Source organism: Entelurus aequoreus, linkage group LG12 (genome assembly GCF_033978785.1).
Source record: "Entelurus aequoreus isolate RoL-2023_Sb linkage group LG12, RoL_Eaeq_v1.1, whole genome shotgun sequence".
In the NCBI taxonomy this organism is placed as follows: domain Eukaryota; kingdom Metazoa; phylum Chordata; class Actinopteri; order Syngnathiformes; family Syngnathidae; genus Entelurus; species Entelurus aequoreus.
In genome coordinates this window covers 71,206,087-71,234,029 of record NC_084742.1, presented here as the reverse complement: position 1 = coordinate 71,234,029, position 27,943 = coordinate 71,206,087, and the positions used below count along the sequence as shown (strand labels likewise).

The 27,943-nt window shown below is 38.2% G+C and overlaps 1 protein-coding gene across 1 annotated transcript in view; it reads left to right on the top strand.

Moving 5' to 3' along the window:
• The window catches only part of LOC133662523 (zinc finger protein 800-like), a 70,740-nt gene that overhangs the window by 19,355 nt on the left and 23,442 nt on the right, over positions 1–27,943 (top strand). The window contains exons 2-4 of the mRNA XM_062066606.1: positions 10,215–10,328; positions 17,437–17,737; positions 19,737–19,832. Of these exons, the coding sequence (XP_061922590.1) occupies positions 10,272–10,328; positions 17,437–17,737; positions 19,737–19,832 (454 nt within the window). The 5' untranslated portion in view covers positions 10,215–10,271. The remainder of the gene's footprint in view (positions 1–10,214; positions 10,329–17,436; positions 17,738–19,736; positions 19,833–27,943) is intronic.

The window sequence follows — 27,943 nt, the reverse complement described above, 5'->3', positions numbered from 1 at the left end:
ATATATATATATATATATATATATATATATATATGTCTTAATTAGATTATCCAAAAAATAGTGCTCGATACCGTGGTAGAGCGTAATATGTATGTGTGGGAAAAAAATCACAAGACTATTTCATCTCTACAGGCCTGTTTCATGAGGGGTTTTCCTCAATCCTCAGGATCCTGAGGATTGAGGAACGGGACGGTATAGCTCGGTTGGTAGAGCGGCCGTGCCAGCAACTTGAGGGTTTCAGGTTCGATCCCCGCTTCCACCATCCTAGTCACTGCCGTTGTGTCCTTGGGCAAGACACTTTACCCACCTGCTCCCAGTGCCACCCACACTGGTTTAAATGTAACTTAGATATTGGGTTTCACAATGTAAAGCGCTTTGAGTCACTTGAGAAAAAGCGCTATATAAATGTAATTCACTTCACTTCACATATCAATACAGTCTGCAAGGGATACAGTCCGTAAGCACACATGGTTGTGCGTGCTGCTGCTCCACTAATAGTACTAACCTTTAACAGTTAATTTTACTCATTTTCATTCATTACTAGTTTCTATGTAACTGTTTTTATATTGTTTTACTTTCTTTTTTATTCAAGAAAATGTTTTTAATTTAGTTATCTTATTTTATTTTATTTTTTAAAAAGTACCTTATCTTCACCATACCTGGTTGTCCAAATTAGGCATAATAATGTGTTAATTCCACGACTGCATATATCGGTTGATATCGGTATCGGTTGATATCGGTATCGGTAATTAAAGAGTTGGACAATATCGGAATATCGGATATCGGCAAAAAGCCATTATCGGACATCCCTGGTTGTATTATTTTAATGTTAAAAAACAACAGCAAAAGTATTTACTGCTAATTCCACCTAAATCGATTTTAGTAGCACTTTATTTTTGATATTGATATTGTATTGTTTTATGTTAGAAAATAAAAGCAAAAGTTCACATCATTTTTTATATCAATGTTGTGTTTGTATTATTTCTATGTTAAAAAACAACAGCAAAAGTATTTACTGCTAATTCCACCTAAATAGATTTTAGTTGCACTTTATTTTTGATATTAATATTGTACTATTTTATGTTAGAAAACAAAAGCAAAAGTAGCAGCTAAACTTAGTTAAAATGTTGGTTACTGTACTTTTATTGAAAATGTCTCGAATGTTGAAAATGAGTGCAGACAAGCTTTCCTCTTGGACTATAAGCCACTACTTTTTTCCCAAGCTTTGAACCCTGCGGCTTATAAATCGGTGCGGCTAATCTAGCCATAATGTTTTGTATTCAACAAATCATTTTCAAAGAACACCGACAGAGACACTGAAAAAGTGTGTTATTATTTGTGCTGTAGCACCATCTTTTGGACGACTTTGCTCACTGCAAGTATTGTGGGTTGAAAATGTACTTACTGTTTTGTTTCTTGAGCAGGAAGTATTCTTCCATAGCATTTCTGTCAGGAAGGATTCTTCATTCCTCATCCCAAGCAATGTTTGTAAATTTTACAATATAACTAAAAGTTACAATTAAAGGCCTACTGAAAGCCACTACTAGCGACCACGCAGTCTGATAGTTTATATATCAATGATGAAATCTTAACATTGCAACACATGCCAATACGGCCGGGTTAGATTAGTAAAGTGCAATTTAAAATTTCCCGCGAAATATCCTGCTGAAAACGTCTCGGTATGATGACGTTTGCGCGTGACGTCACGGATTGTAGCGGACATTTTGGGACAGCATTGTGGCCAGCTATTAAGTCGTCTGTTTTCATCGCAAAATTCCACAGTATTCTGGACATCTGTGTTGGTGAATCTTTTGCAATTTGTTCAATGAACAATGGAGACAGCAAAGTAGAAAGCTGTAGGTGGGAAGCGGTGTATTAGCGGCCGGCTGCAGCAACATAAACACGTAGCCGGTGTTTCATTGTTTACATTCCCGAACGATGACAGTCAAGCTTTACCATTGGCCTGTGGAGAACTGGGACAACAGAGACTCTTACCAGGAGGATTTTGAGTTGGATACGCGGTACCGTGAGTACGCAGCTGCGGCTTCCAAACATTTCATCGCTTGCCCATACGTGCGTGCCGCTATGTACATGTCACGTATGTAACTTTGGGGAAATATATGTGCTGTATGAACTTTGGGGAGGTGAACGGTACTTTGGGCTGTGGGATTGAGTGTGTTGTGCGGGTGTTTGAGTTGTATTGGTGGGTTATATGGACGGGAGGGGGGAGGTGTCTGTTATGTGGCATATTAAATATAAGCCTGGTTGTGTTGTGGCTAATAGAGTATATATATGTCTTGTGTTTATTTACTGTTGTAGTCATTCCCAGCTGAATATCAGGTCCCACCCGCCTCTCACAGCATCTTCCCTATCTGAATCTCTTCCACTGCCCTCTAGTCCTTCACTCTCACTTTCCTCATACACAAATCTTTCATCCTCGCTCAAATTAATGGGGAAATCGTCGCTTTCTCGGTCCGAATCGCTCTCGCTGCTGGTGGCCATGATTGTAAACAATGTGCAGATGTGAGGAGCTCCACAACGTGTGACGTCACGCTACTTCCGGTACAGGCGAGGCTTTTTTTTATCAGCGACCAAAAGTTGCAAACTTTATCGTCGATGTTCTCTACTAAATCCTTTCAGCAAAAATATGTCAATATCGCAAAATGATCAAGTATGACACATAGAATGGACCTGCTATCCCCGTTTAAATAAGAAAATGTAATTTCAGTAGGCCTTTAATACTTACTAAACCGTCTCTTGTGTGATGTCTATCAAAGTGTCATGTATGTTTGTACGTGTTATCGTAATGGAATCAAGGTAGCGGTGTTAGCATTAGCGAATGCGCTAACACCTTTAACAGTGTACGTCTTAGTATTATCAACTTGCAATGGCATTCTTTTGTATTGTTTCAGTTTCGTAAACTCACCAAAGCGTCACAGTGGAGTTGAGTCTGTTTCGCTTGCACAGCTAGTGGGTCCATGACGATGACTTCTGTTTTGTTTGATCAACTGTTTTACTGCCGTGTTACAGACAGCGTTTGGAAACAATTAAGGTATGCAAAAATATATATTTTGTACCGTATCTTCTGCTTATAGTCCAGTGCGGCTAACATGTGAATCTATTTGTTTATTCTTAAATGCAGTGTGTGCGTCTTAAATACCGTATTTTTCGGACTATAAGTCGCAGTTTTTTTCATAGTTTGGCCGGCCGGGGGTGTGACTTATACTCAGGAGCGACTTATGTGTGAAATGATGAACACATTAGCGTAAAATATCAACTAATATTATTGATCTCATTGACGTAAGAGACTAGACGTATAAGATTTCATGGGATTTAGCGATTAGGAGTGACAGATTGTTTGGTAAACGTATAGCATGTTCTATATGTTATAGTTATTTGAATGACTCTTACCATAATATGTTACGTTAACATACCAGTTGGTTATTTATGCCTCATATAACGTACACTTATTCAGCCTGTTGTTCACTATTCTTTAGACATTTTAAATTGCCTTTCAAATGTCTATTCTTGCTGTTGGCTTTTATCAAACAAATTTCCCCCAAAAGTGCGACTTATATATGTGTTTTTCCTTCTTTATTATGCATTTTCGGCCGATGCGACTTATACTCCGGAGCGACTTATACTCCGAAAAATACGGTACTGGTGCACTCTATGGCCTGGAAAATAAGGTAATTCAACCTAAAGTGTTGGTTGCACTTTATTAAAATAAGATATGAATGCAATGACCATTAATTTATTGTTTACTTGCTTGTTTGTATCTATACTTAATTTATACCTAATTTCCTTACAATAAATAACAGGAATATAGGTCACTTCATGTGTAGTAGCCAGTATTTATTTCACAGTCACACTGCTTCATTTGTTTTGCCAAAAAGTTACTGAATCAATTTAAACTCACTAAATCGTATCATTTTAAATAACCTAATATCAATCAATCAATCAATCAATGTTTATTTATATAGCCCTAAATCATTATTAAATCCACATAAAAAACACAAGATACACTTACAATTAGTGCACCAACCCAAAAAACCTCCCTCCCCAATTTACACTCATTCACACAAAAGGGTTGTTTCTTTCTGTTATTAATATTCTGCTTCCTACATTATATATCAATATATATCAATACAGTCTGCAAGGAATACAGTCCGTAAGCACACATGATTGTGCGTGCTGCTGCTCCACTAATAGTACTAACCTTTAACACTTAATTTTACTCATTTTCATTAATTACTAGTTTCTATGTAACTGTTTTTATATTGTTGTACTTTCTTTTTTATTCAAGAAAATGTTTTTAATTTATTTATCTTATTTTATTTGATTCATTTTTAAAAAAAAGTACCTTATCTTCACCATACCCGGTTGTCCAAATTAGGCATAATAATGTGTTAATTCCACGACTGTATATATCGGTATCGGTTGATATCGGTATCGGTAATTAAAGAGTTGGACAATATCGGCATATCGGATATTGGCAAAAAGCCATTATCGGACATCCCTAATCGAAATACATTTTGGTACCGGTACCGAGACAACCCTAGGGGGGATACAGTGTATCACGCGTCACCATTCAACCAAACAAGGTGCGGCCCATCACCACTGGGCCACCTCGTAGTCAACACTCGATCCTACCCTAGCCTTTCTCCTTCCTGCGGTTGTGTCATGTCACTGGTGGGACTCCGCCAGCAGGCTGCATCACATCCAAGTGTGTCCATTAGAAGGAAGTCCCGTCCTGGATGCTTCCTCTTAGCTGTAACTGAGAGACAACGGCTTTTTGCCAGAGTCCATAGCATGTACACAACGTGCGTGTTGGACACGCCGGGTGTGGATTATGACCGAGGATGCAGCTTAAACATATTTGTGCTCATGAATGATGTAACTTGCCAGACTTGAGGTGGATGCTTGGCAGCGACGCTCAGTATAATGTCCATTTGCTCGCACTCGTGATGTTGATGTTCTAACACCTTTTGAGAAGGCGTTCAATAATGAGCACCAACTCCCAGTGGCAAAACTGCAGGTTTTTTTTTTAGGTAATTTACCTCAGCGAAGCTCACAATCAATACTGTTTTGATGCAAAAATTAGGTGTATGTATTTGTTTTGCTCTAACGTGCGTCTTCATGGCAACACGTCTGGACCACTAACTAACCTTTTGACAGTTAGATGAATCTTAACTTTGTCTCCCTCTGTTGGCTTTTCTGGGGAACTACAAGTAGAAACATGACTGACTGCTATTGATTCATGCTAATGAGGCTCTTCCTGTGCAATGAGATGTTGTTGTTTTAAAGTACACAAGTATTATTTTAAAGGCCTACTGAAATGAAAACGGGAATAGCAGATCCATTCTATGTGTCATACTTGATCATTTCGCGATATTGCCATATTTTTGCTGAAAGGATTTAGTAGAGAACATTGACGATAAAGTTCGCAACTTTTGCTCGCTGATAAAAAAAAGCCTTGCCTGTAGCGGAAGTAGCGTGACGTCACAGGAGCTAGTATTCCTCACAATTCCCCGTTGTTTACAATGGAGCGAGAGAGATTCGGACCGAGAAAGTGACGATTACCCCACTAATTTGAGCGAGGATGAAAGATTCGTGGATGAGGAACGTTACAGTGAAGGACTTGAGAGGCAGTGATGGACGTATCTTTTTTCGCTCTGACCGTAACTTAGGTACAAGCTGGCTCATTGGATTCCACACTCTCCTTTTTCTATTGTGGATCACAGATTTGTATTTTAAACCACCTGGGATACTATATCCTCTTGAAAATGAGAGTCGAGAACGCCAAATGGACATTCAGTGCCTTTTATCTCCACGACAATACATCGGCGAAATGCTTTAGCTACGAGCTAACGTGATAGCATCTTGCTTTAACTGCATATAGAAACAAAAGAAATAAACCCCTGACTGGAAGGATAGATAGAAAATCAACAATACTATTAAGCCGTGGACATGTAAATACACGGTTAATGCTTTCCAGGCTGGCGAAGGTTAACAATGCTGTGCTAACGACGCCATTGAAGCTAACTTAGCAACCGGACTGCACAGAGCTATGCTAAAAACATTAGCTCTCCACCTACGCCAGCCAGCCCTCATTTGCTCATCAACACCCGTGCTCACCTGCGTTCCAGCGATCGGCAGAAGGACGAAGGACTTCACCCGATGCGATAGAGAGAAGTTTTTATTTACACGATGGGTCGGGTGTGTCTTGACCTCCGTCGAACCCCTAAGGCCGACTCACCAATCGAACCCAGTTAAGAACCACTGCACTAGACTGTACTTGATTACAGATAGAGGGCAGCATTATTTAAATTACTATTTTGTTTATGCTAAAGCCAAGGTCAATGTCACCTGTCAATCTTATTAGTTTTATTCAGGGCTCATACCAATCATTAGTAGTCAAGGAACACAATATTTGGAGCCCATATTCATTTCAGTGAAGGTTATTTAAATATGATTAGCGTACGTCAGTAAATAGCTGCAGCTGGACAGGGCTTTAAGTTGGTTTTTTAGGGTCCGCCAGTACCCTGTATAAAGGACTCCCACAGGGAGTCCTTTATACAGGTTACAAAGGAACCTATTGAATTTGTAAGGTTTTATTATTCTTTATTATTATTATTCCGCAGCTTTGCGGACTACTTTGCCCCCCTTAACATGCTTCAAAACTCACCAAATTTTTCGCACACATAAAAAAACGCGAACAAAACTCTTTGGTAAAAAAAACAAACCCCAAAAATCACAATTGCTCTCTAGCGCCCCCTAGGAAGAAAACTGCCTCTAACTCCCAGTACGAATGTCGTAGAAACATGAAACAAAAAGCTCTATGTAGGTCTTACTTAGACCTACTTTTCATTAATTTATTTCTTCGGGCAAAAATTCACAGGAAGTTGGCAATTCCCCGTTCAAGACTAAAAATGACTAAAAACACTCATTTTTGCTTTTTGACCTGTAATTTGACCCCCTTAAAATACTTCAAAACTCACCAAACTTCTCACACACGTCGGGACTGGTAGAAATTGCGATCTAAAAAAAAAACCGAACCCCAAAACTCAAAATTGCGCTCTACATAATTTTTGAATAAAACAGAGACAAAACTGCTCCCCACAGGAAAACCCAAGACAAAACTGCTTGTAACTTCCGGTAGGAACGTCTTAGAGACATGAAACAAATACCTCTATGTAGGTCTTGCCTAGACCTACATTTCATAGATTGACATCCTTCAGCAAAAATCAACAGGAAGTTTGCTATTCCTCCTTCAAAACTAAATTTTTGTTACAACCGGTCACCAAACATCAAACGTTATCTCCTCTGAGCGCGTTTGTCGTTTCGGCTTCAAACTGCTACAGGAGAGAGATTGAACCCTTCTGATTAAAAGTTCTGTACGGCGAAAACTACCACTGGACAAAAGTATTGGGACACCTAGGACTAGCACCTGCCAAAATGCGGACCCGACCAACGCTGCTTGCAGCTTTAATTTAACATTGTTTTTGAAGGAAACGTCGGACAAGTTTTATGCAGCGCTAATGTTTGCAAACAACATCAGGGGATTTCACAAACACCTTCATTAATGTGTCTAAGAGGAGCATCAACATTTGTGTTTCAAGATATAGAAAATCTACTGGGAAAATTTATAAAAATGTGGGATTTCTCTACATTACAATAATTTGCCATCTAATCAATTTTGTACAATTTTATAGCAGTTTATGGATTTAGGGTATTGTAAGGGTTCCTTGTGGGAAACCCTGAAATATTGCAAACATCTAAATAAAAACAATTCTGGGCTTGTTCTAGGTTTTTTTTTTTTTTTAATTAAAAAAAGAATAAAAAAAAAAAAAAAAATTGTTCTAGGGTTTTAAGGTATACCAGTATTAGTATAGTACCGCGATACTAATAAATCATATTCGGTACTATACTGTCTCTAAAAAGTACCATACACTAAGTACTGGACGCATCAGGACTTTGAATATGACCAATGTATGATCCTGTAACGACATGGTATCGGATTGATACCCAAATTTGTGGTATCATCCAAAACTAATGTAAAGCATCCAAACAACAGAAGAATAAGTGATTATTACATTTTAACAGAAGTGTAGCTAGAACATGTTAAAACAGAAAGTAAGCAGATATTAACAGTAAATGAACAAGTAGATTAATAATTCATTTTCTACCACTTGTCCTTAATCATTTTTTTTTACAAAATAATAGAATGGGGAATGACACGATATGTTACTGCGTATGTCAGCAGACTAATTAGGAGCCTTTGTTTGTTTACTTACTACTAAAAGACAAGTTGTCTAGTTTGTTCACTATTTTATTTAAGGACTAAATTGCAATAAAAAACATATGCTTAATGTACCGTAAGATTTTTTTGTTAAAATAAAGCCAATAATGGATTTTTTTGTGGTCCCCTTTATTTAGAAAAGTATCGAAATACATTTTGGTACCTGTACCAAAATATTGGTATCCGAACAACACTAGCTTGTTCACGTAGTTTATATTTGAGACATTTTTCAAGCTAGCTGACATCATTTCTTCCTAAATTTTACAGAAAGTATGAGAATGTGAGAGCTGCTGCCTGCTCTTCTTTACTTATATAATAAGTCTCCTGTTTGTCAAAGTATTTACACAAAGTTTGGATTTTTGGCAGAGGTGTATCTTTTCCGTCGTCTTCATGTCCAACCATCTCTGTATAGTCATTTAATTGAATCACGGAACATGAAACTTGCGGTGCTCCTTTAATAAGCCGTTGACTCACAGCGTTGCGGACGAAGGACAAAAACTGGATTTCCCGGCAACAACTGGAAGGAGGGACAATGAAAGTAATTTTAATCGGAAATGAATAAAAAAAAAGGGGGCAGGGCTTTACTCATGCAGAGCAAACGAGCTGGTGCTTGAGCAGTGGATATTACAATCTACATCACTCTATAGCAGGGGTCACCAACCTTTTTGAAAGCAAGAGCTACTTCTTGGGTACTGATTAATGCGAAGGGCTACCAGTTTGATACACACTTAGATAAATTGCAAGAAATAGCCAATTTGCTCAATTTACCTTTAACTCTATGTTATTATTAATAATTAATGATATTTACACTTAATTGAACGGTTTAAAAGAGGAGAAAACACGAAAAAAATGACAATTACATTTTGAAACATAGTTTATCTTCAATTTTGAATCTTTAAAATTCTAAATTCAACCGAAAAAAAGAAGAGAAAAACTTAAAAAAATAATTTATGGAACATCATTAGTAATTTTTCCTGATTAAGATTTATTTTAGAATTTTGATGACATGTTTTAAATAGGTTAAAATCCAATCCGCACTTTGTTAGAATATATAACAAATTGGACCAAGCTATATTTCTAACAAAGACAAATCATTATTTCTTCTAGATTTTCAAGAACAAAAATTTTAAAATAAATTCAAAAGACTTTGAAATAAGATTTAAATTTGATTCTACAGATTTTCTAGATTTGCCAGAATAATTTTTTTGAATTTTAATCATAAGTTTGAAGAAATATTTTACAAATATTCTTCGTCGAAAAAACAGAAGATAAAATTAAGAATTAAATTACAATTTATTTATTATTCTTTACAATAAAAAAAAATACATTTACTTGAACATTGATTTAAATTGTCAGGAAAGTAGAGGAAGGAATTTAAAAGGTAAAAAGGTATATGTGTTTAAAAATCCTAAAATCATTTTTAAGGTTGTATTTTTTCTCTAAAATTGTCTTTCTGAAAGTTATAAGAAGCAAAGTAAAACAATTAATGAATTTATTTAAACAAGTGAAGACCAAGTCTTTAAAATATTTTCCTGGATTTTTAAATTCTATTTGAGTTTTGTCTCTCTTAGAATTAAAAATGTCGGGCAAAGCGAGACCAGCTTGCTAGTAAATAAATACAATTTAAAAAATAGAGGCAGCTCACTGGTAAGTGCTGCTATTTGAGCTATTTTTAGAACAGGCCAGCGGGCTACTCATCTGGTCCTTACAGGCTACCTGGTGCCCGCGGGCACCGCGTTGGTGACCCCTGCTTTATATCTTTGTAAATGCTGCCATCATAAGTGTGTATATTTTATCTGCTGATGTAGTTCTGTTGTTTATCGGCCGATACCGATAAACGCCGGAATGCCAAATGTGGGCGTTGATAATCGGCCGATCGCTAATTCTTCGGCTTGTGTCATATTCATTGCAGTGGTGTCGGGAGCGTGCTGGCAGCGAACGTGGCGTGCAGCAGACCCCTTAAAGCACCATGGTGAAGGCCCAGAAGTCCTCTGGGAGGAAGAGCGCTCACACCGTACGCCAAGAGGTATGACGGAACAACACGCCTGGGAACTCCGCCGTTTGTACAAATGGTGGAACAGGGGGTCTGGGTTAGTTTTTGCCTCATCCCTCACTTGAAGTGTGAGTGAACAATGCACCACCGACCCCATAAATCCGAAAGTGAAAGAGATGATACTGTACAGGGATGGGCGATTTATCGAATATACTCGATATATCGCGGGTTTGTCTCTGTGCGATATGAAAATGACTATATCGTGATATTGGAGTATACGTTCTCACGCAGTTGCTTTTAGTTGCGGGCATTACACTACAGGCGTTTCTCACTCTTTCTTGTCTCTCCTTCTCACAGAGACATGAAACAAGCGCGCCTTCTTACATACGTCACGGAGCAGAGAGGTAGCGACATCCGGTAACGTTAGCTGTGGTGCTAACGGTGCGGTGCGAGTGGTAATACGAGAGAGAGAGAAGGTGCCAATCTGGTAACAAATGAAGGAAGAAGAATTAATTCCCAAGAAAAACAGCAGGGGGTCCATCGTCTGGCGGTGGTTTGGCTTCAAGCGGGAAGATGTCGAACAGACAACCGTAATATGTCAAGTATGCGGCAAAAGCGTTGCTACTAAAAGTAGCAGCACTGCCAATTTGTAGCATGACTTGAAAAGTCACCCGCTAGAGCAGTGGTTCTCAAATGGGGGTACGCGTACCCCTGGGGGTACTAGAAGGTATGCCAAGGGGTACGTGAGATTTTTTTTGAATGTCTGTCAAAAAGAACTGTGAAAAGAAATGCAACAATGCAATATTCAGTGTTGACAGCTCGTTTTTTTGTGGACATGTTCCATAAATATTGATGTTAAAGATTTCTTTTTTTGTGAAGAAATGTTTAGAATGAAGTTCATGAATCCAGATGGATCTCTATTACAATCCCCAAAGAGGGCACTTTAAGTTGATGATTACTTCTATGTAGGGATGTCCGATAATGGCTTTTTGCCGATATCCGATATGCCGATATTGTCCAACTCTTTAATTACCGATATCAACCGATACCGATATCAACCGATATATACAGTCGTGGAATTAACACATTATTATGCCTAATTTGGACAACCAGGTATGGTGAAGATAAGGTACTTTTTAAAAAAATGAATCAAATAAAATAAGATAAATAAATTAAAAACATTACTCAGTGGCCTAGTGGTTAGAGTGTCCGCCCTGAGATCGGTAGGTCGTGAGTTCAAACCCCGGCCGGGTCATACCAAAGACTATAAAAATGGGAGCCATTACCTCCCTGCTTGGCACTCAGCATCAAGGGTTGGAATTGGGGGTTAAATCACCAAAAATGATTCCCAGGCGCGGCTACGCTGCTGCTCACTGCTCCCCTCACCTCCCAGGGGGTGATCAAGGGGATGGGTCAAATGCAGAGGACAAATTTCACCACACCTAGTGTGTGTGTGACAATCATTGGTACTTTAACTTTAACTTTAACTTTCTTGAATAAAAAAGAAAGTACAACAATATAAAAACAGTTACATAGAAACTAGTAATTAATGAAAATGTGTAAAATTAACTGTTAAAGGTTAGTACTATTAGTGGAGCAGCAGCACGCACAATCATGTGTGCTTACGGACTGTATCCCTTGCAGACTGTATTGATATATATTGATATATAATGTAGGAAGCAGAATATTAATAACAGAAAGAAACAACCCTTTTGTGTGAATGAGTGTAAATGGGGGAGGGAGGTTTTTTGGGTTGGTGCACTAATTGTAAGTGTATCTTGTGTTTTTTATGTTGATTTAATAAAAAAAAAACACACAAAAAAAACCCTGATACTGATAATAAAAAAACCGATACCGATAATTTCCGATATGACATTTTAACGCATTTATCGGCCGATAATATCGGCAGACCGATATAATCGGACATCTCTACTTCTATGTGTAGAAATTTTTATTTATAATTGAATCACTTGTTTATTTTTCAACAAGGTTTTAGTTATTTTTATAACTTTTTCCCAAATAGTTCAAGAAAGACCACAACAAATGAGCAATATTTTGCACTGTTATACAATTTAATAAATAAGAAACCGATGACATAGTGCTGTATTTTACTTCTTTATCTCTTTTTTTCCAACCAAAAATGCTTTGCTCTGATTAGGGGGTACTTGAATTAAACAAATGTTCACAGGGGGTACATCACTGAAAAAAGCTTCAGAACCACTGCTCTAGAGAATGAAGAGTGCTTGAAACATCTCCGTTCGGTGCCACACCCACAAAATGCAGAAGCAACAATTTCCAGATCAACACCATTTGGAAAAAATAGTCAACAACAGAAGGAGATAACGTCCGCAGGAACCTACCACATAGTGAAGGACATACACTATTTGATGTCCTATTATGCAGCTCATTTTTATTTGACACTTATTGAAATATCTTGAGTGACATCATGCACAAAAGTGCACTTTATTTGTTTTCAACTATTGTAGTGGCGTTCTGTACAAAAAGTGCACTTTAATTGAGTGTTGTTTTGATATATAAAATATATAAAATATATTGATATATAAAATATATTGATATATAAAATATCCAGATATTAATAAAAGGCCATATCGCCCAGCCCTAATACTGTATTGTCTGCTCAAAGGTGCTGCCTGGGGGTTGTTTGAGCACACTGCGGGTCGTTAACCAACCCCCACTCGTTAATGCGGGGTAGCCGCATGCGACTCTTTAGCGCCGCCCTCGTGGCTCCCTGGAGCTTTTTCAAAAATGTATGAAAATTAGGGATGTCCGATAATGGCTTTTTGCCGATATCCGATATTCCGATATTGTCCAACTCTTTAATTACCGATACCAATATCAACCGATACCGATATCAACCCATATATACAGTCGTGGAATTAACACATTATTACCGGTATGCCTAATTTGGACAACCATGTATGGTGAAGATAAGGTACTTTTTAAAAAAAATTATAAAATAAGATAACTAAATTAAAAACATTTTCTTGAATAAAAACGAAAGTAAAACAATATAAAAACAGTTACATAGAAACTAGTAATGAATGAAAATGAGTCAAATTAACTGTTAAAGGTTAGTACTATTAGTGGAGCAGCAGCACGCACAATCATGTGTGCTTACGGACTGTATCCCTTGCAGACTGTATTGATATATATTGATATATAATGTAGGAAGCAGAATATTGATAACAGAAAGAAATGGGGGGAGGGAGGTTTTTTGGGTTGGTGCACTAATTGTAAGTGTATCTTGTGTTTTTTATGTTGATTTAATTAAAAAAACAACAAAAAAAAACAACAAAAAAACCGATACCGATAATTACCGATATTACATTTTAACGCATGAAAATGGAAAAAGATGGGGGGGAAAATATATATTTTGTTTTAATGTGGTTCCTGTAGGAGAACAAACATGACACAAACCTTCCTAATTGTTAAAAATCCCACTGCTTATATTATCCATGCTTCACTGATGAGAGTATTTGCCGTGCGCTAATTTTGGCAGTACTTGAACTCACCGTGGTTCGTTTACACGTATGACTTTCTCCGACGCTGCCACGGAAAGACGTAGGGCTGGGCGATATGGCCTTTTATTGATATCTCGATATTTTTAGTCCATGTCACGATACACGATATATATCTCCATATTTTGCCTTAGCCTTGAATGAACACTTGATGCATATAATCACAGCAGTATGATGATTCTATGTGTCTACATTCAAACATTCTTCTTCATACTGCATTGATATATGCTACTTTTAAACTTTCATGCAGAGAGGGAAACCACAACTAAAAGTGTATTTATGAAACAGTTATTAAGCAGTGGCACAAACATTCATGTCATTTCCAAAACAGAAAGTGCAAGATTGTCAGAGACATTTTAAAACAAGCTATGAGTGCACTTTTGTGCATGATGTTACTAAGATGACATATCAAAACAACACTCAATTAAAGTGCACTTTTTGTACAGAACGCCACTACAATAGTTTAAAACAAAGTGCACTTTTGTGCATGATGTCACACAAGATATTTCAATAAGTGTCAAATAAAAATGAGCTGCATAATAGGAAATCAAATAGTGTATGTCCTTCGCTATGTGGTAGGTTCCTGCGGACGTTATCTCCTTCTGTGGTTGACTTTTGTTTTTCATACGGTGTTGATCTGGAAATGGTTGCTTCGGCATTTTGTTGGTGTGGCACCAGCCGGAGATGTTGACATGCGGAGTTTCAAGCACTCACTCTTTTCAAATGATGCTACAAATTAGCAGTGCTGCTACTTTTTGTAGCAACACTTTTGCCGCATAAATGTTCAACATCTTCCCGCTTGAAGCCAAACCACCGCCGGACGATGGACCCCCTGCTGTTTTTCTTGGGAATTAATTCTTCCTCCATTTGTTACCAGATTGGCACCTTCTCTCTCTCGTATTACCACCCGCACCTCACCGTTAGCATCACAGCTAACGTTACCATGTCGCTACCTGTCTGCTCCGCGGGAGCGTGCGACGTTGCACACGTGACGTGTGTAAGAAGGTGCGCTTGTTTGATAAGTCTCTGTGAGAAGGAGACAAGAAAGAGTGGGAAACGCATGCAGTGTAATGCCCGTAGCTAAAAGCAACTGCGTGAGAATGTATACTCGAATATCACGATAGTCATTTTCTATATCGGACAGAGACAAACCCGCGATATATCGAGTATATCGATATATTTAGAAAATCGATATATCGCCCAGCCCTAGAAAGACGTGTTTTCATGCCACTTCTTCTTTGTCTCATTTTGTCCACCAAACGTTTTATGCTGTGCGTGAATGCACGAAGGTGAGCTTTGTTGATGTTATGGACTCGTGTGGCGTGCTAATCGGGCATCTTTGGTCACGGCATGACTGCAAGCTAAATGATGCTAACATGCTGCTTAGGCTAGCTGTATGTACATATTAGGGCTGCAACTAACGATTAATTTGATAATCGATTAATCTGTCGATTATTACTTCGATTAATAATCGGATAAAAGAGACAAACTACATTTCTATCCTTTCCAGTATTTTAGTGAAAAAAAACAGCATACTGGCACCATACTTATTTTGATTATTGTTTCTCAGCTGTTTGTACATGTTGCAGTTGATAAATAAAGGTTTATTTTATTTTTAAAAAAAATTAAAAAAAATTTAAAAAATAAAAAAAAAGCCTCTGCGCATGCGCATAGCATAGATCCAACGAATCGATGACTAAATTAATCAGCAACTATTTTTATAATCGATTTTAATCGATTTAATCGATTAGTTGTTGCAGCTCTAGTACATATTGCATCGTTATGCCTCGTTTGTTGGGATATTTGAGCTCATTTAATTCCCTTGGTTATTTTCCTCTGTGTATTCAATTCATGTTATGTTATGACATATTATCTGTATGTAATATTTCTGTCAACAAGGATTTGCATCGGCCTGCGACACACAGTCATTTTGATAGTAGGCCAATATAGCTAACAGTGTTTCCCATAAACTGCCAAGATACCTGTGGTGGTGGGGGCGTGGCTATGGGCGTGGCCACCACGGCATCATCGAGTAATTTGCTTAATTTACTACAATGATATGATTTTCTCTAAAAAGGCTAAAAAAATGTATACTTACTAATTAATAATAACAGTTTTGTTCTAAACGTCCATCCATTTTACAATATAATTACAACACTTTATGTACATATTTATATACAGATTTGAACAATAACTTATTCACTGAAATATATTTATTAATTGTGGTTCTTACAAAAAATATTTCTTATAAAATATAAAAACTAAAATGTCTCTTAAAGCTCTGCCCCTTTAATTAGTGCATGCTAAATAATTTAACTTTAGCCTACTACTACAACCATATTATTTACCAGCAACATAAAGTGAAACAGAGGCAGAGGTGTCCTGCCACAGTCAGTAACAAATAAACAGCAAACAGTAGTGGTCAAATACAAATAAGGCAACAAGAGAAGTATCCTACACTTCTCTTTTGTAAAGTAAATCTGAACAGCCTATATGGGCATCTACATCAACTATATCAGTGGTCCCCAACCTTTTTGTAGCTGCGGACCGGTCAACGCGGACCGGTGGGGGGGGGGGGTGTATTTAAAAAAAACATTTTAAAATTTTTTTTCCACATAAATAAATGCAATCATGTGTGCTTACGGACTGTATCCCTGCAGACTGTATTGATCTATATTGATATATAATGTATATATTGTGTTTTTTATGTTGATTTCATTAAAAAAAATAAAATAAAATAAAAAAAAATATTTTTTTATTTTTTATTTTTATTTCTTGTGCGGCCCGGTACCGGGCCGCGGCCCGGTGGTTGGGGACCACTGAACTATATGATTTGCCTGAGAAGCTGGACAGGACAAAAAAAAATAAAAATTTTTTTTAAATCTATTTGTGGCGGATGTAATTCTTTCGTGGCGGGCCGCCACAAATAAATGAATGTATGGGAAACACTGGCTAATATAGACACGTACTGTGCATCATGTGTTGCCTTCATTACAACACTTATATAAGGCTTTAAGTTTTTTGCGGCTCCAGACAGATTTTGCATTTTTGGTCGAAATTTTGGGTTGCCGACCACTGCCGAATGCGTCAGTCTCACACGCAGGATTCTCACAGGAATGAAGAAAAAAAAAAACGAACCCAGACCCACCGTATCGACCCGATCACGTGAAAAACACCTCAACTCATCTTTTAACATTTACAGGGCGCTCGTGCGTGTTGCACCGACACACCGTCGAGATATCTTGCGGTAATTGGATGACGGTTCAGTGAAAGAGTTCGGGTGGCCCACTTTGCACCGCGACTGACGTTCGGAGAGGCGCCTGAATGCCGGACTCATTTATCCGCCTTTCAAGGGCGGCGGGGGCGCGCTTGGTGAGCGAGACAGACGAGGGGCTGAGGAAAGAAGATGAGGATAAATTGGTGGGTGGGTGTGGAGGAAAGACCAGGGAGGTGCGACACGTTCTAGTCACTCACCTACTAGGTTAATTAGCCCGTGGATGCTCCATGTGTGGAACAAAGCAGCGGAGGGATTAAGACTGTTAGTGACATGCACACACACACATCTGTCATCCATGCTCACACGCCTGCTTCTGTGCCCCCAGCCGGAGGAGGAGGAGGATAGGCCGCTCCATTTAAGCAACCAGCGCTCCCCGCAGTCCAACAGCTCCTCTGATCACCTCGGCGCTCCCGCTCCGTCTGAGGCGCCGGCTAAAAACCCCACAGAAACCCAAACGGACGTCCAGGCATCCAAGGGTGACTCCGCCGCTCAGTCCAAGCCCCTGTGGAGGCCCATCCCCCCGCTGCTGCCGGAACCCGACAGAGGCGATGCCCCCGTGACCCGGGAACAGAGCTGCCAGACTGAGGATCTGATGCACCACAGCACTGCTGCCACTCATAACACAGGTGGGTCAAGTTGTAGCTAGATATGTATGCGTTGTATTGTAATATCGGAAATTATCGTTTTTTTTATTATCTGCATCGTTTTTTTTTGTTTTTTTTAATTTTTTTAAATTTTTAAATTTTTATTTTTTAAAAAATTAAATCAACATAAAAAACACAAGATACACTCCGAACCAAAAGATGGTGCTTTAGCACAAATAATAACACACTTTTTCAGTGTCTCTGTCGGTGTTCTATGAAAATGATCTGTTGAATACAAAACATTATGGCTAGATTAGCCGCACCGATTTATAAGCCGCAGGGTTCAAAGCTTGGGAAAAAAGTAGTGGCTTATAGTCCAAGAGGAAAACTTGTCTGCACTCATTTTCAACATTCGAGACATTTTCAATAATAGTACAGTAACTAGAGATGTCCGATAATATCGGCCGATATATGCGTTAAAATGTAATATCGGAAATTATCGGTATCGGTTTTTTTATTATCGGTATCGTGTTTTTTTGGTTTTCTTTTTTTTAAATTTTTTAAAAAAAAATTAAATCCACATAAAAAACACAAGATACTTACAATTAGTGCACCAACCCAAAAAACCTCCCTCCCCCATTTACACTCATTCACACAAAAGGGTTGTTTCTTTCTGTTATTAATATTCTGCTTCCTACATTATATATCAATATATATCAATACAGTCTGCAAGGGATACAGTCCGTAAGCACACATGATTGTGCGTGCTGCTGCTCCACTAATAGTACTAACCTTTAACAGTTAATTTTACTCATTTTCAATCATTACTAGTTTCTATGTAACTGTTTTTATATTGTTGTACTTTCTTTTTTATTCAAGAAAATGTTTTTAATTTATTTATCTTATTTTATTTGATTCATTTTTTTAAAAAGTACCTTATCTTCACCATACCTGGTTGTCCAAATTAGGCATAATAATGTGTTAATTCCACGACTGTATATATCGGTTGATATCGGTATCGGTTGATAGCGGTATCGGTAATTAAAGAGTTGGACAATATCGGAATATCGGATATCGGCAAAAAGCCATTATCGGACATCCCTAATTACAAAAGTCACTACATTTGACCTGCAAATAAAATGAATATAGGATTAGCAGATATATAATAGCGTTGTGGCAGTGCTCTACCGTGGGTTCCCCTGACCACCACACACTGGCACGAGAGCCCCGATATTAAATGGTAAATGGGTTATACTTGTATAGCGCTTTTCTACCTTCAAGGTACTCAAAGCGCTTTGACACTATTTCCACATTCACCCATTCACACACACATTCACACACACATTCACACACTGATGGCGGGAGCTGCCATGCAAGGCGCTAACCAGCAGCCATCAGGAGCAAGGGTGAAGTGTCTTGCTCAAGGACACAACGGACGTGACTAGGATGGTAGAAGGTGGGGATTGAACCCCAGTAACCAGCAACCTTCCGATTGCTGACACGGCCACTCTACCAACTTCGCCACGCCGTCCCCGTATTCTGGTTACAATAATGTTTTTATTGAGTCCACTCTGCAGCGACCGCACTCGACTTTTCAGTCTTAGTCTCTCTTGCTCTCCGTTGTGCTCTCCAGCGTGTCTTTCTCTCTAACTCCAACTCCAACAACGTGTCTCGTCCTGGCTGCTGCTAATAAGGGCGACAGGTGATTAGATAACAAGCCCCAGCTGGGCAATCTACTCACCTGCCGCTGTCTTCGAGGCCAGCCCTTACACACCGTGGCAGGCCCGCAGACCACGCCCCCCTCCACAACCGTTTTTTACAAGTAGTTTGCTGTTTTCATTATTGCGCCATCTGCTGGATTTAAAAACAAAATCACCGGATTTGCGTTTTGACTCGACATACATTTGGACCCGAGTTGTTTTGGTCCCATTGTTTTTTCTTAAAGGTGACACACACATCACTCCTTGTGTTGACGATGGCAACTGAAGTTTGAACTGTCATCTTTTTTTTACATCCTTCCTGTATCGTCTCCTGGTCCAAGGTCACTGTGTGGAGCCCGGAGATGCTCCTCTGCTCCAGCAGCCACTGCACACGTCCAAGTCCGGAATCCACCAGATCATTGAATGCTTCCGCTCAGGTCTGTGAGACATTTGCACCACGTCACATGTCCGTCCTACATTTTGGGTTTTGGGAATGGGCATATGTCTGGGCTTCTATTTTTAAGCCCAGCACCACTAGAGTACAGCGACCAGTCATGTTCGTCTAGTAAAGTCAGAAGTAGGGTTGTCCCGATACCAATAATTTGGTACCGGTACCATAATGTATATCGATATTTTCCAAATAAAGGGAACTATGAAAAATGGTCAATTTTGGCTTTATTTTAACAGAAAATTTTACAATGCAATAAAAATATGTTTCCTATTGCACTCAAAGAACAATTTTAGAAGGTTACAATATAAATGAAAGGGCATTAAACACATTGTGTTTTTCTTGTTGCACTCAAAGAAAAATTTACAATTTTACATAATCAAAAATTAGATTACAATATAATAAAAAAGCTGTATTAATAACATCATATTAAATTATTTATGATTTATGGTTGCCAATCCTGGTATGTGCTTTAAGAAAAATACAATTATTAGTAAGTACTAAAAACAAAGCTTTGGATAAATGTACACAAATAAGCCATGTAGCAGGCAAAACACACTTTTGTTTAAGATAAAACACAAATTGTAGCAATTTGTTACCAAATTCAGTCATTTTACTTGCACGAGTTGAAGTTAGATGGGCGGTCTTAACTCCGCTAATATTTGGCATCAATCCAAGCAGTAGCGTGTGTGTTTTTGTGAGAAAGCGGTAGTGCATGCACTGCGCAGTAAAAAAAGAAACCTTGCTTGCTTGTGTGTCCTGCAAAACTAATAATAAAGCAACCAGAATGCCACAAATCGGCGGCCTCGGATTCTGACCGGAAAGCGGAGCTTAGCAGACCCATTGTAAAATGAAAGATGTTACCCCTGACGAAAACATCGACCCTAAAGGGAACGTCTGCCCTGTGCTCCTTGACGACAGTCTGCACCGGAGCAGAACAGCAGGACAGGTGTAAGAACTACATTATTACCTGTCACTCTTTATAACGCCTTGTGCAGATCTGAATGTTCATTATTTAAATGTTTACCTAAGTTTGAAGCAAATGTGCTATAATACTAATCGCCACAATTGGCGAGGCGTGTTTTAAAGCAACACTTGAAGTGCGGCGCGTCTTTGTTTACACTCTTTATTAACCAGTAGAATTGTCATTTTTTTGCCATTCTTCCTCTCCAAGATGTTATTGCTTGTATGCGCCTCGGCTCTGTAGTCGCCGCCGCAGATGAAAGATCGAAACCGGTACTTTTCAAAGGCAGTATAGTACCGATTTCAGTCAATTAGTATCACGGTACTTTATTAGTACCGGTATACCGTGCAACCCTAGTCAGAAGCATGTTCAGGTGTATTAAAGGCCTACTGAAAGCCACTACTAGCGACCACGCAGTCTGATAGTTTATATATCAATGATGAAATCTTAACATTGCAACACATGCCAATACGGCCGGGTTAACTTATAAAGTGACATTTTAAATTTCCCGCTAAACTTCCGGTTGAAAAAGCCTTCGGAGGATGACGTATGCGCGTGACGTAGCCCGGGGAACAGAGGTATGCCTTCCCCATTGAATACAATACAAAAAAGCTCTGTTTTCATTTCATAATTCCACAGTATTCTGGACATCTGTGTTGGTGAATCTTTTGCAATTTGTTTAATGAACAATGGAGGCTGCAAAGAAGAACGTTGTAGGTGGGATCGGTGTATTAGCGGCTGGCTGTAGCAACACAACAAGGACTACTTACTTGGATAGCAGACGCCTAGCCGATGCTAGCAGACCCACCGCACGGATGATCGGGTGAAGTCCTTCGTCGCGCCGTCGATCGCTGGAACGCAGGTGAGCACGGGTGTTGACGAGCAGAGCAGATGAGGGCTGGCTGGCGTAGGTGGAGCGCTAATGTTTTTATCATAGCTCTGTGAGGTCCGGTTGCTAAGTTAGCCTTAGCGTCGTTAGCAACAGCATTGTGAAGCTTTGCCAGGCTGAGATCTATTAACCGTGTAGTTACATGTCCATGGTTTAATAGTATTGTCGATCTTCTGTCTATCCTTCCAGTCAGGGATTTATTTATTTTGTTTCTATCTGCATTTGAGACAGATGCTATCACTTTAGCTCATGCTAAAGAGCTTCGTCGATGTATTGTCGTGGAGATAAAAGTCACTGTGAATGTCCATTTCGCGTTCTCGACTCTCATTTTCAAGAGGATATAGTATCCGAGGTGGTTTAAAATACAAATCCGTGATTCACAATAGAAAAAGGAGAGAGTGTGGAATCCAATGAGCCAGCTTGTACCTAAGTTACAGTCAGAGCGAAAAAAAATATGTATTTCACTGCATTCTAGTCCGTCACTCTAACGTTCCTCATCCACGAATCTTTCATCCTGGCTCAAATTAATGGGGTTATCGTCGCTTTCTCGGTCCGAATAGCTCTAGCTGCGTTGAAAACAATAGGAAAATACGAGGGAGTGAACAACTGACAACGTCACGCTACTTCCGGTACAGGCAAGGTTTTTTTTTTTATCAGAGACCAAAAGTTGCGAACTTTATCGACGTTGTTCTCTACTAAATCCTTTCAGCAAAAATATGGCAATATTGCGAAATGATCAAGTATGACACATAGAATGGATCTGCTATCCCCGTTTAAATAAAAAAAATTCATTTCAGTAGGCCTTTAAGGAGCAACATGGCACAGCAAACATAAAAAGTGCATCAAGTAAAGGTCCTAATTAGGGATGTCCGATAATGGTTTTTTGCCGATATGCCGATATTGTCCAACTCTTTAATTACCGATACCGATATCAACCGATACCGATATATACAGTCGTGGAATTAACACATTATTATGCGTAATTTGGACAACCAGGTATGGTGAAGATAAGGTACTTTTAAAAAAAATGAATCAAATAAAATAAGATAAATAAATTAAAAACATTTTCTTGAATAAAAAAGAAAGTAAAACAATATAAAAACAGTTACATAGAAACTAGTAATTAATGAAAATGAGTAAAATGAACTGTTAAAGGTTAGTACTATTAGTGGACCAGCAGCACGCACAATCATGTGTGCTTACGGACTGTATCCCTTGCAGACTGTATTGATATATATTGATATATAATGTAGGAAGCAGAATATTAATAACAGAAAGAAACAACCCTTTTGTGTGAATGAGTGTAAATGGGGGAGGGAGGTTTTTTTTGGGTTGGTGCACTAATTGTAAGTGTATCTTGTGTTTTTTATGTTGATTTAATAAAAAAATAAAAAATAAAAAACGATACTAATAATAAAAAAAAACGATACCGATAATTTCCGATATTACATTTTAACGCATTTATCGGCCGATAATATCGGCAGACCGATATTATCGGACATCTCTAGTCCTAATATAATAGTACTTTTCTAATATAATTAAAACAGCTTAAAAAGGTTTTTAGTAAGACCCACTTTATGTGTGTCGGTAGCTTTAATGCTAATGAGCCGTGTTTGACAGCACCATTGTTCACTTTATCTACTTCTCTTTAATACGGTGGTGAGAAATATTACAACACTTGAGAAATGTGCGTTTTATTTGTTCCCACTGCCTGAGTTTCACTTGTTTATTGTGAAAGGTACAGAGAATATTTCACCTACAAATGTATCAGTTGTTGACATTTTACTCTAATATTGAGTATGACCATCAATCCAATCAATCCAATCCACTTTATTTATATAGCACATTTACACAACAAGAATGTTTCCAAAGTGCTGCACAGCCATGTTAAAAACAATATTAAAAACAATATTAAAAACTATATTAAAAACAATATTAAAAACAATATTATGCTACACCAATGACTGAATAAAAACAAAGAATAAATGAATAGAAAACCAATACAGAGACAATATAAAAAATAAATATGATTAAAAACGATTTTAAAGGGTGAAACCAATTAAAACAGTAAAATAGACATCAAAATTTATAACCCTGACCCTAACCACACAGGACAACAGAGGACAGAAGACCACACAACTCACGTAGTGTTAAAAGCCAAAGAATAAAAGTGGGTCTTTAGACGAGACTTAAAACACTCCACTGTGGGAGCAGTTTGCCCATGGAGGGGCAGAGTGTTCCAGAGCTTAGGGCCGACCACAGAGAAGGCCCTGTCTCCCCTGGTTTTAAGTCTGGTCCTGGGCACCACGAGCTGGAGCTGGCTCTCGGACCTCAGAGCGCGCGCAGGAGTGTAAATTTGGATGAGGTCCGAGATATACTGAGGTGCCAGTCCATGTAAAGCTTTAAAAACAAACAGCAAGGATTTAAAATCAATTCTAAAATGAACAGGGAGCCAGTGCAAACTCCGAAGAATTGGGGTTATATGCTCACGTTTCCTGGCACCTGTTAAAAGTCGTGCTGCCGCATTCTGGACTAACTGCAACCCGGAGAGAGCTTTTTGGCTAATGCCAGCATAAAGTGCATTGCAGTAGTCTAGGCGACTTGAAATAAAAGCATGCACGACTTGTTCAAAAAGGTTAAAAGATAAAAATGGTTTTACCTTTGCTAAAAGACGAAGATGATAAAAACACGATTTTAAAACGCCATTGACTCAATGTATCTTTCTGGCATTGTGTCGAGGTATTTTCTGAGGGTTTCATCCTCCATGTCGTTCGCTCTTAGAAGACGGTTGTAATGAATATAAAGGGAGATTATCCAGCATTACAGTATGTTCCCCAGAAATTGACAAAGGTCTCATGCAAGTGTCTCTGGAATATTCATTTTGCGATATCAGTATGGTTGAAGGTTCCATTATGAAAGAAACAATGGTTTTGTGGCTACATTGGGGTCATTTCATTCAAATAAGACTAGCATTTCCTAATATTTGTTCACACCACTTGCACTTTTCCAACGTAATAGACATGGTGTCTATTATCACATACATCCATCCATCCATTTCCTACCGCTTGTCCCCTTCGGGGTCGCGGGGGGGGGGGGTGCTGGAGCCTATCTCAGCTGCATTCGGGCGGAAGGCGGGGTACACCCTGGACATACAGTACAGGCCAAAAGTTTGGACACACCTTCTCATTCAATGCGTTTTCTTTATTTTCATGACTATTTACATTGTAGATTGTCACTGAAGGCATCACAACTATGAATGAACACATGTGGAGTTATGTACTTAACCAAAAAAAGGTGAAATAACTGAAAACATGTTTTATATTGTAGTTTCTTCAAAATAGCCACCCTTTGCTCTGATTACTGTTTTGCACACTCTTGGCATTCTCTCCATGAGCTTCAAGAGGTAGTCACCTGGAATGGTTTTCACATCACAGGTGTCATAGTTTTGATGCTTTCAGTGACAATCTACAACAGTGTTTTTCAACCACTGTGCCGCGGCACACTGAGATACAGTCTGGTGTGCCGTGGGAGATTATCGAATTTCACCTATTTGGGTTAAAAATATTTTTTGCAAAGCAGTAATTATAGTCTGCAAATGACGTGTTGTTGTTGAGTGTCTGTGCTGTCTAGAGCTCGGCAGAGTAACCGTGTAATACTCTTCCATATCAGTGGGTGGCAGCAGGTAGCTAATTGCTTTGTAGATGTCGGAAACAGCGGGAGGCAGCGTGCAGGTAAAAAGGTGTCTAATGCTTAAACCAAAAATAAACAAAAGGTGAGTGCTCCTAAGAAAAGGCATTGAAGCTTAGGGAAGGCTGTGCAGAACGAAACTAAAACTGAACTGGCTACAAAGTAAACAAAAACAGAATGCTGGACGACAGCAAAGACTTACTGTGGAGCAAAGACGGCGTCCACAAAGTACATCCGAACATGACATGACAATCAACAATGTCCCCACAGAGACGGGTAAAAACAACTGAAATATTCTTGACTGCTAAAACAAAGTAGATATCGCTCAAAGGAAGACATGAAACTGCTACAGGAAAATACCAAAAAAAGAGAAAAAGCCACCAAAATAGGAGCGCAAGACAAGAAGTAAAACACTACACACAGAAAAACAGCAATAAACTCCAAATAAGTCAGGTGGTGACAGTACACCTACTTTGAGACAAGAGCTATAGTGATGCATGCTTGGTTATGCTTTGAATTCATATCCAACAATTGCGACAACGACTTTTTACTGTCAACTGAGTTTCGTTTTTTTAATGATGTCTGCTGGTGGTGTGCCTCTGCATTTTTTCAACGCAAAAAAATGTGCCTTGGCTCAAAAAAGTTTGAAAAACACTGGCCTACAATGTAAATAGTCATGAAATGAAAGAAAAAGGCATGGAAATGAGAAGTTGCGTCCAAACTTTCGGCCTGTACTGTATACCAACGTAACATTGAGGTGTGGGACGGGAGGACACGCATCTTGCAGCGCTAGCATAGCTACGTGCTAACATTACAGTCACTTTTTAACAGCAACATCATGCTATGTCAGCCTAGAAAACAACTGACTGATGAGTAGTTGGAAGAGCCTGAGGCTTTATTTTGAGAAAAAAACCTGTTTGTGTTGTTTTGTGGGGGGTGTAAGTGCCCCTCTTCTCTCAAAAGTGGAGCGAACAAGTGAATGAGATATGATGGTGCTCACAAACAAGCTCTATTCCACAGGTGTCAAACTCAAGGCCCGGGGGCCAGATGTGGCCCGCCACGTCATTTTATTTGGCCCTCGAAAGCCTGGAAATAAAATGTATCAGTAAAGTAGTGTAACTTTTCTTACGAAATGTATTCTTTCTTTCTATTTTGGGAGAAGAAGAAAAAATGTACTCCATGTAATCGCAAATTATGTTTATTTAAATATTGTGTAAAAATATATTATCAAACATTCAAACCCTTTTTTGAATAGAAATAAATACTAATAATAATGATTTCAAAGCAAGTTATCCATCAAATTGTGCAATGTCAAAGTAGCAATACATTTCATGGTAAAATTGTGAAATTTACTGTAGTTTTTACAGCATTTTTCTCTAAATGAAAAAAACAGTACTTTTTTTACTTAAATAAATTTAATTTCCCCTCGGGGATTAATAAAGTATTTCTGATTCTGATTCTGATTGCGGTAAAAAAAACACATAAAAAAAACTGGCAGCTCAAGCCAACATTTTACTGTAAAATTCCATTAAAAAAAAAAAATGTTTACAGTAAAAAACAAATGTAAATTTTACAGAAGAAAAAATGTACTGCATGTAATCGCAAATTATGTTTATTTAAATATTGTGTAAAAATATATTATCAAACATTCAAACCGTTTTTTAAATAGAAATAAATATTAATAATAATGATTTCAAAGCAAGTTATCCATCAAATTGTGCAATGTCAAAGTAGCAATAGATTTCATGGGAACATTTTGAAATTATCTGTGGTTTTTACAGCATTTTTCTCTAAATAAAAAAAACAGTACTTTTTTTACTTAATTTAATTTAATTTCCCCTCGGGGATTAATAAAAGTGCTTCTGATTGCGGTAAGAAAAAAAACGAAAAAAAACTGGCAGCTCAAGCCAACATTTTACTGTAAAATTGCAGTTTTTAAAAAAAATGTACAGTAAAAAAACAAATGTACATTTTACAGGAAAATTCTGGCAACTTGAGCAAGACACTTCACCCTTGCTCCTGATGGGTGGTGGTTAGCGCCTTGCATGGCAGCTCCCGCCATCAGTGTGTGAATGTGTGTGTGAATGTGGAAATAGTGTCAAAGCGCTTTGAGTTCCTTAAAAAAAAAAAGGTAGAAGAGTGCTATACAAGTACAACCCATTTACCATTTAAATATTGTCTAACTATGCAAAAATATATCATCAAACATTCAAACCATTTTTTAAATAGAAATAAATATTAATAATAATCATTTCAAAGCAAGTTATCCATCAAATTGTGCAATGTCAAAGTAGCAATAGATTTCATGGGAACATTTTGAAATTATCTGTGGTTTTTACAGCATTTTTCTCTAAATGAAAAAAACTGTACTTTTTTTACTTAAATTAATTTAATTTCCCCCCTGGGATTAATAAAGTGATTCTGATTGCGGTAAAAAAAACACACACAAAAAAACTGGCAGCTCAAGCCAACATTTTACTGTAAAATTCCAGTTTTTTTTTTTTTTTAATTTACAGTAAAAAACAAATGTAAATTTTACAGTAAAATTCTGGCAACTTGA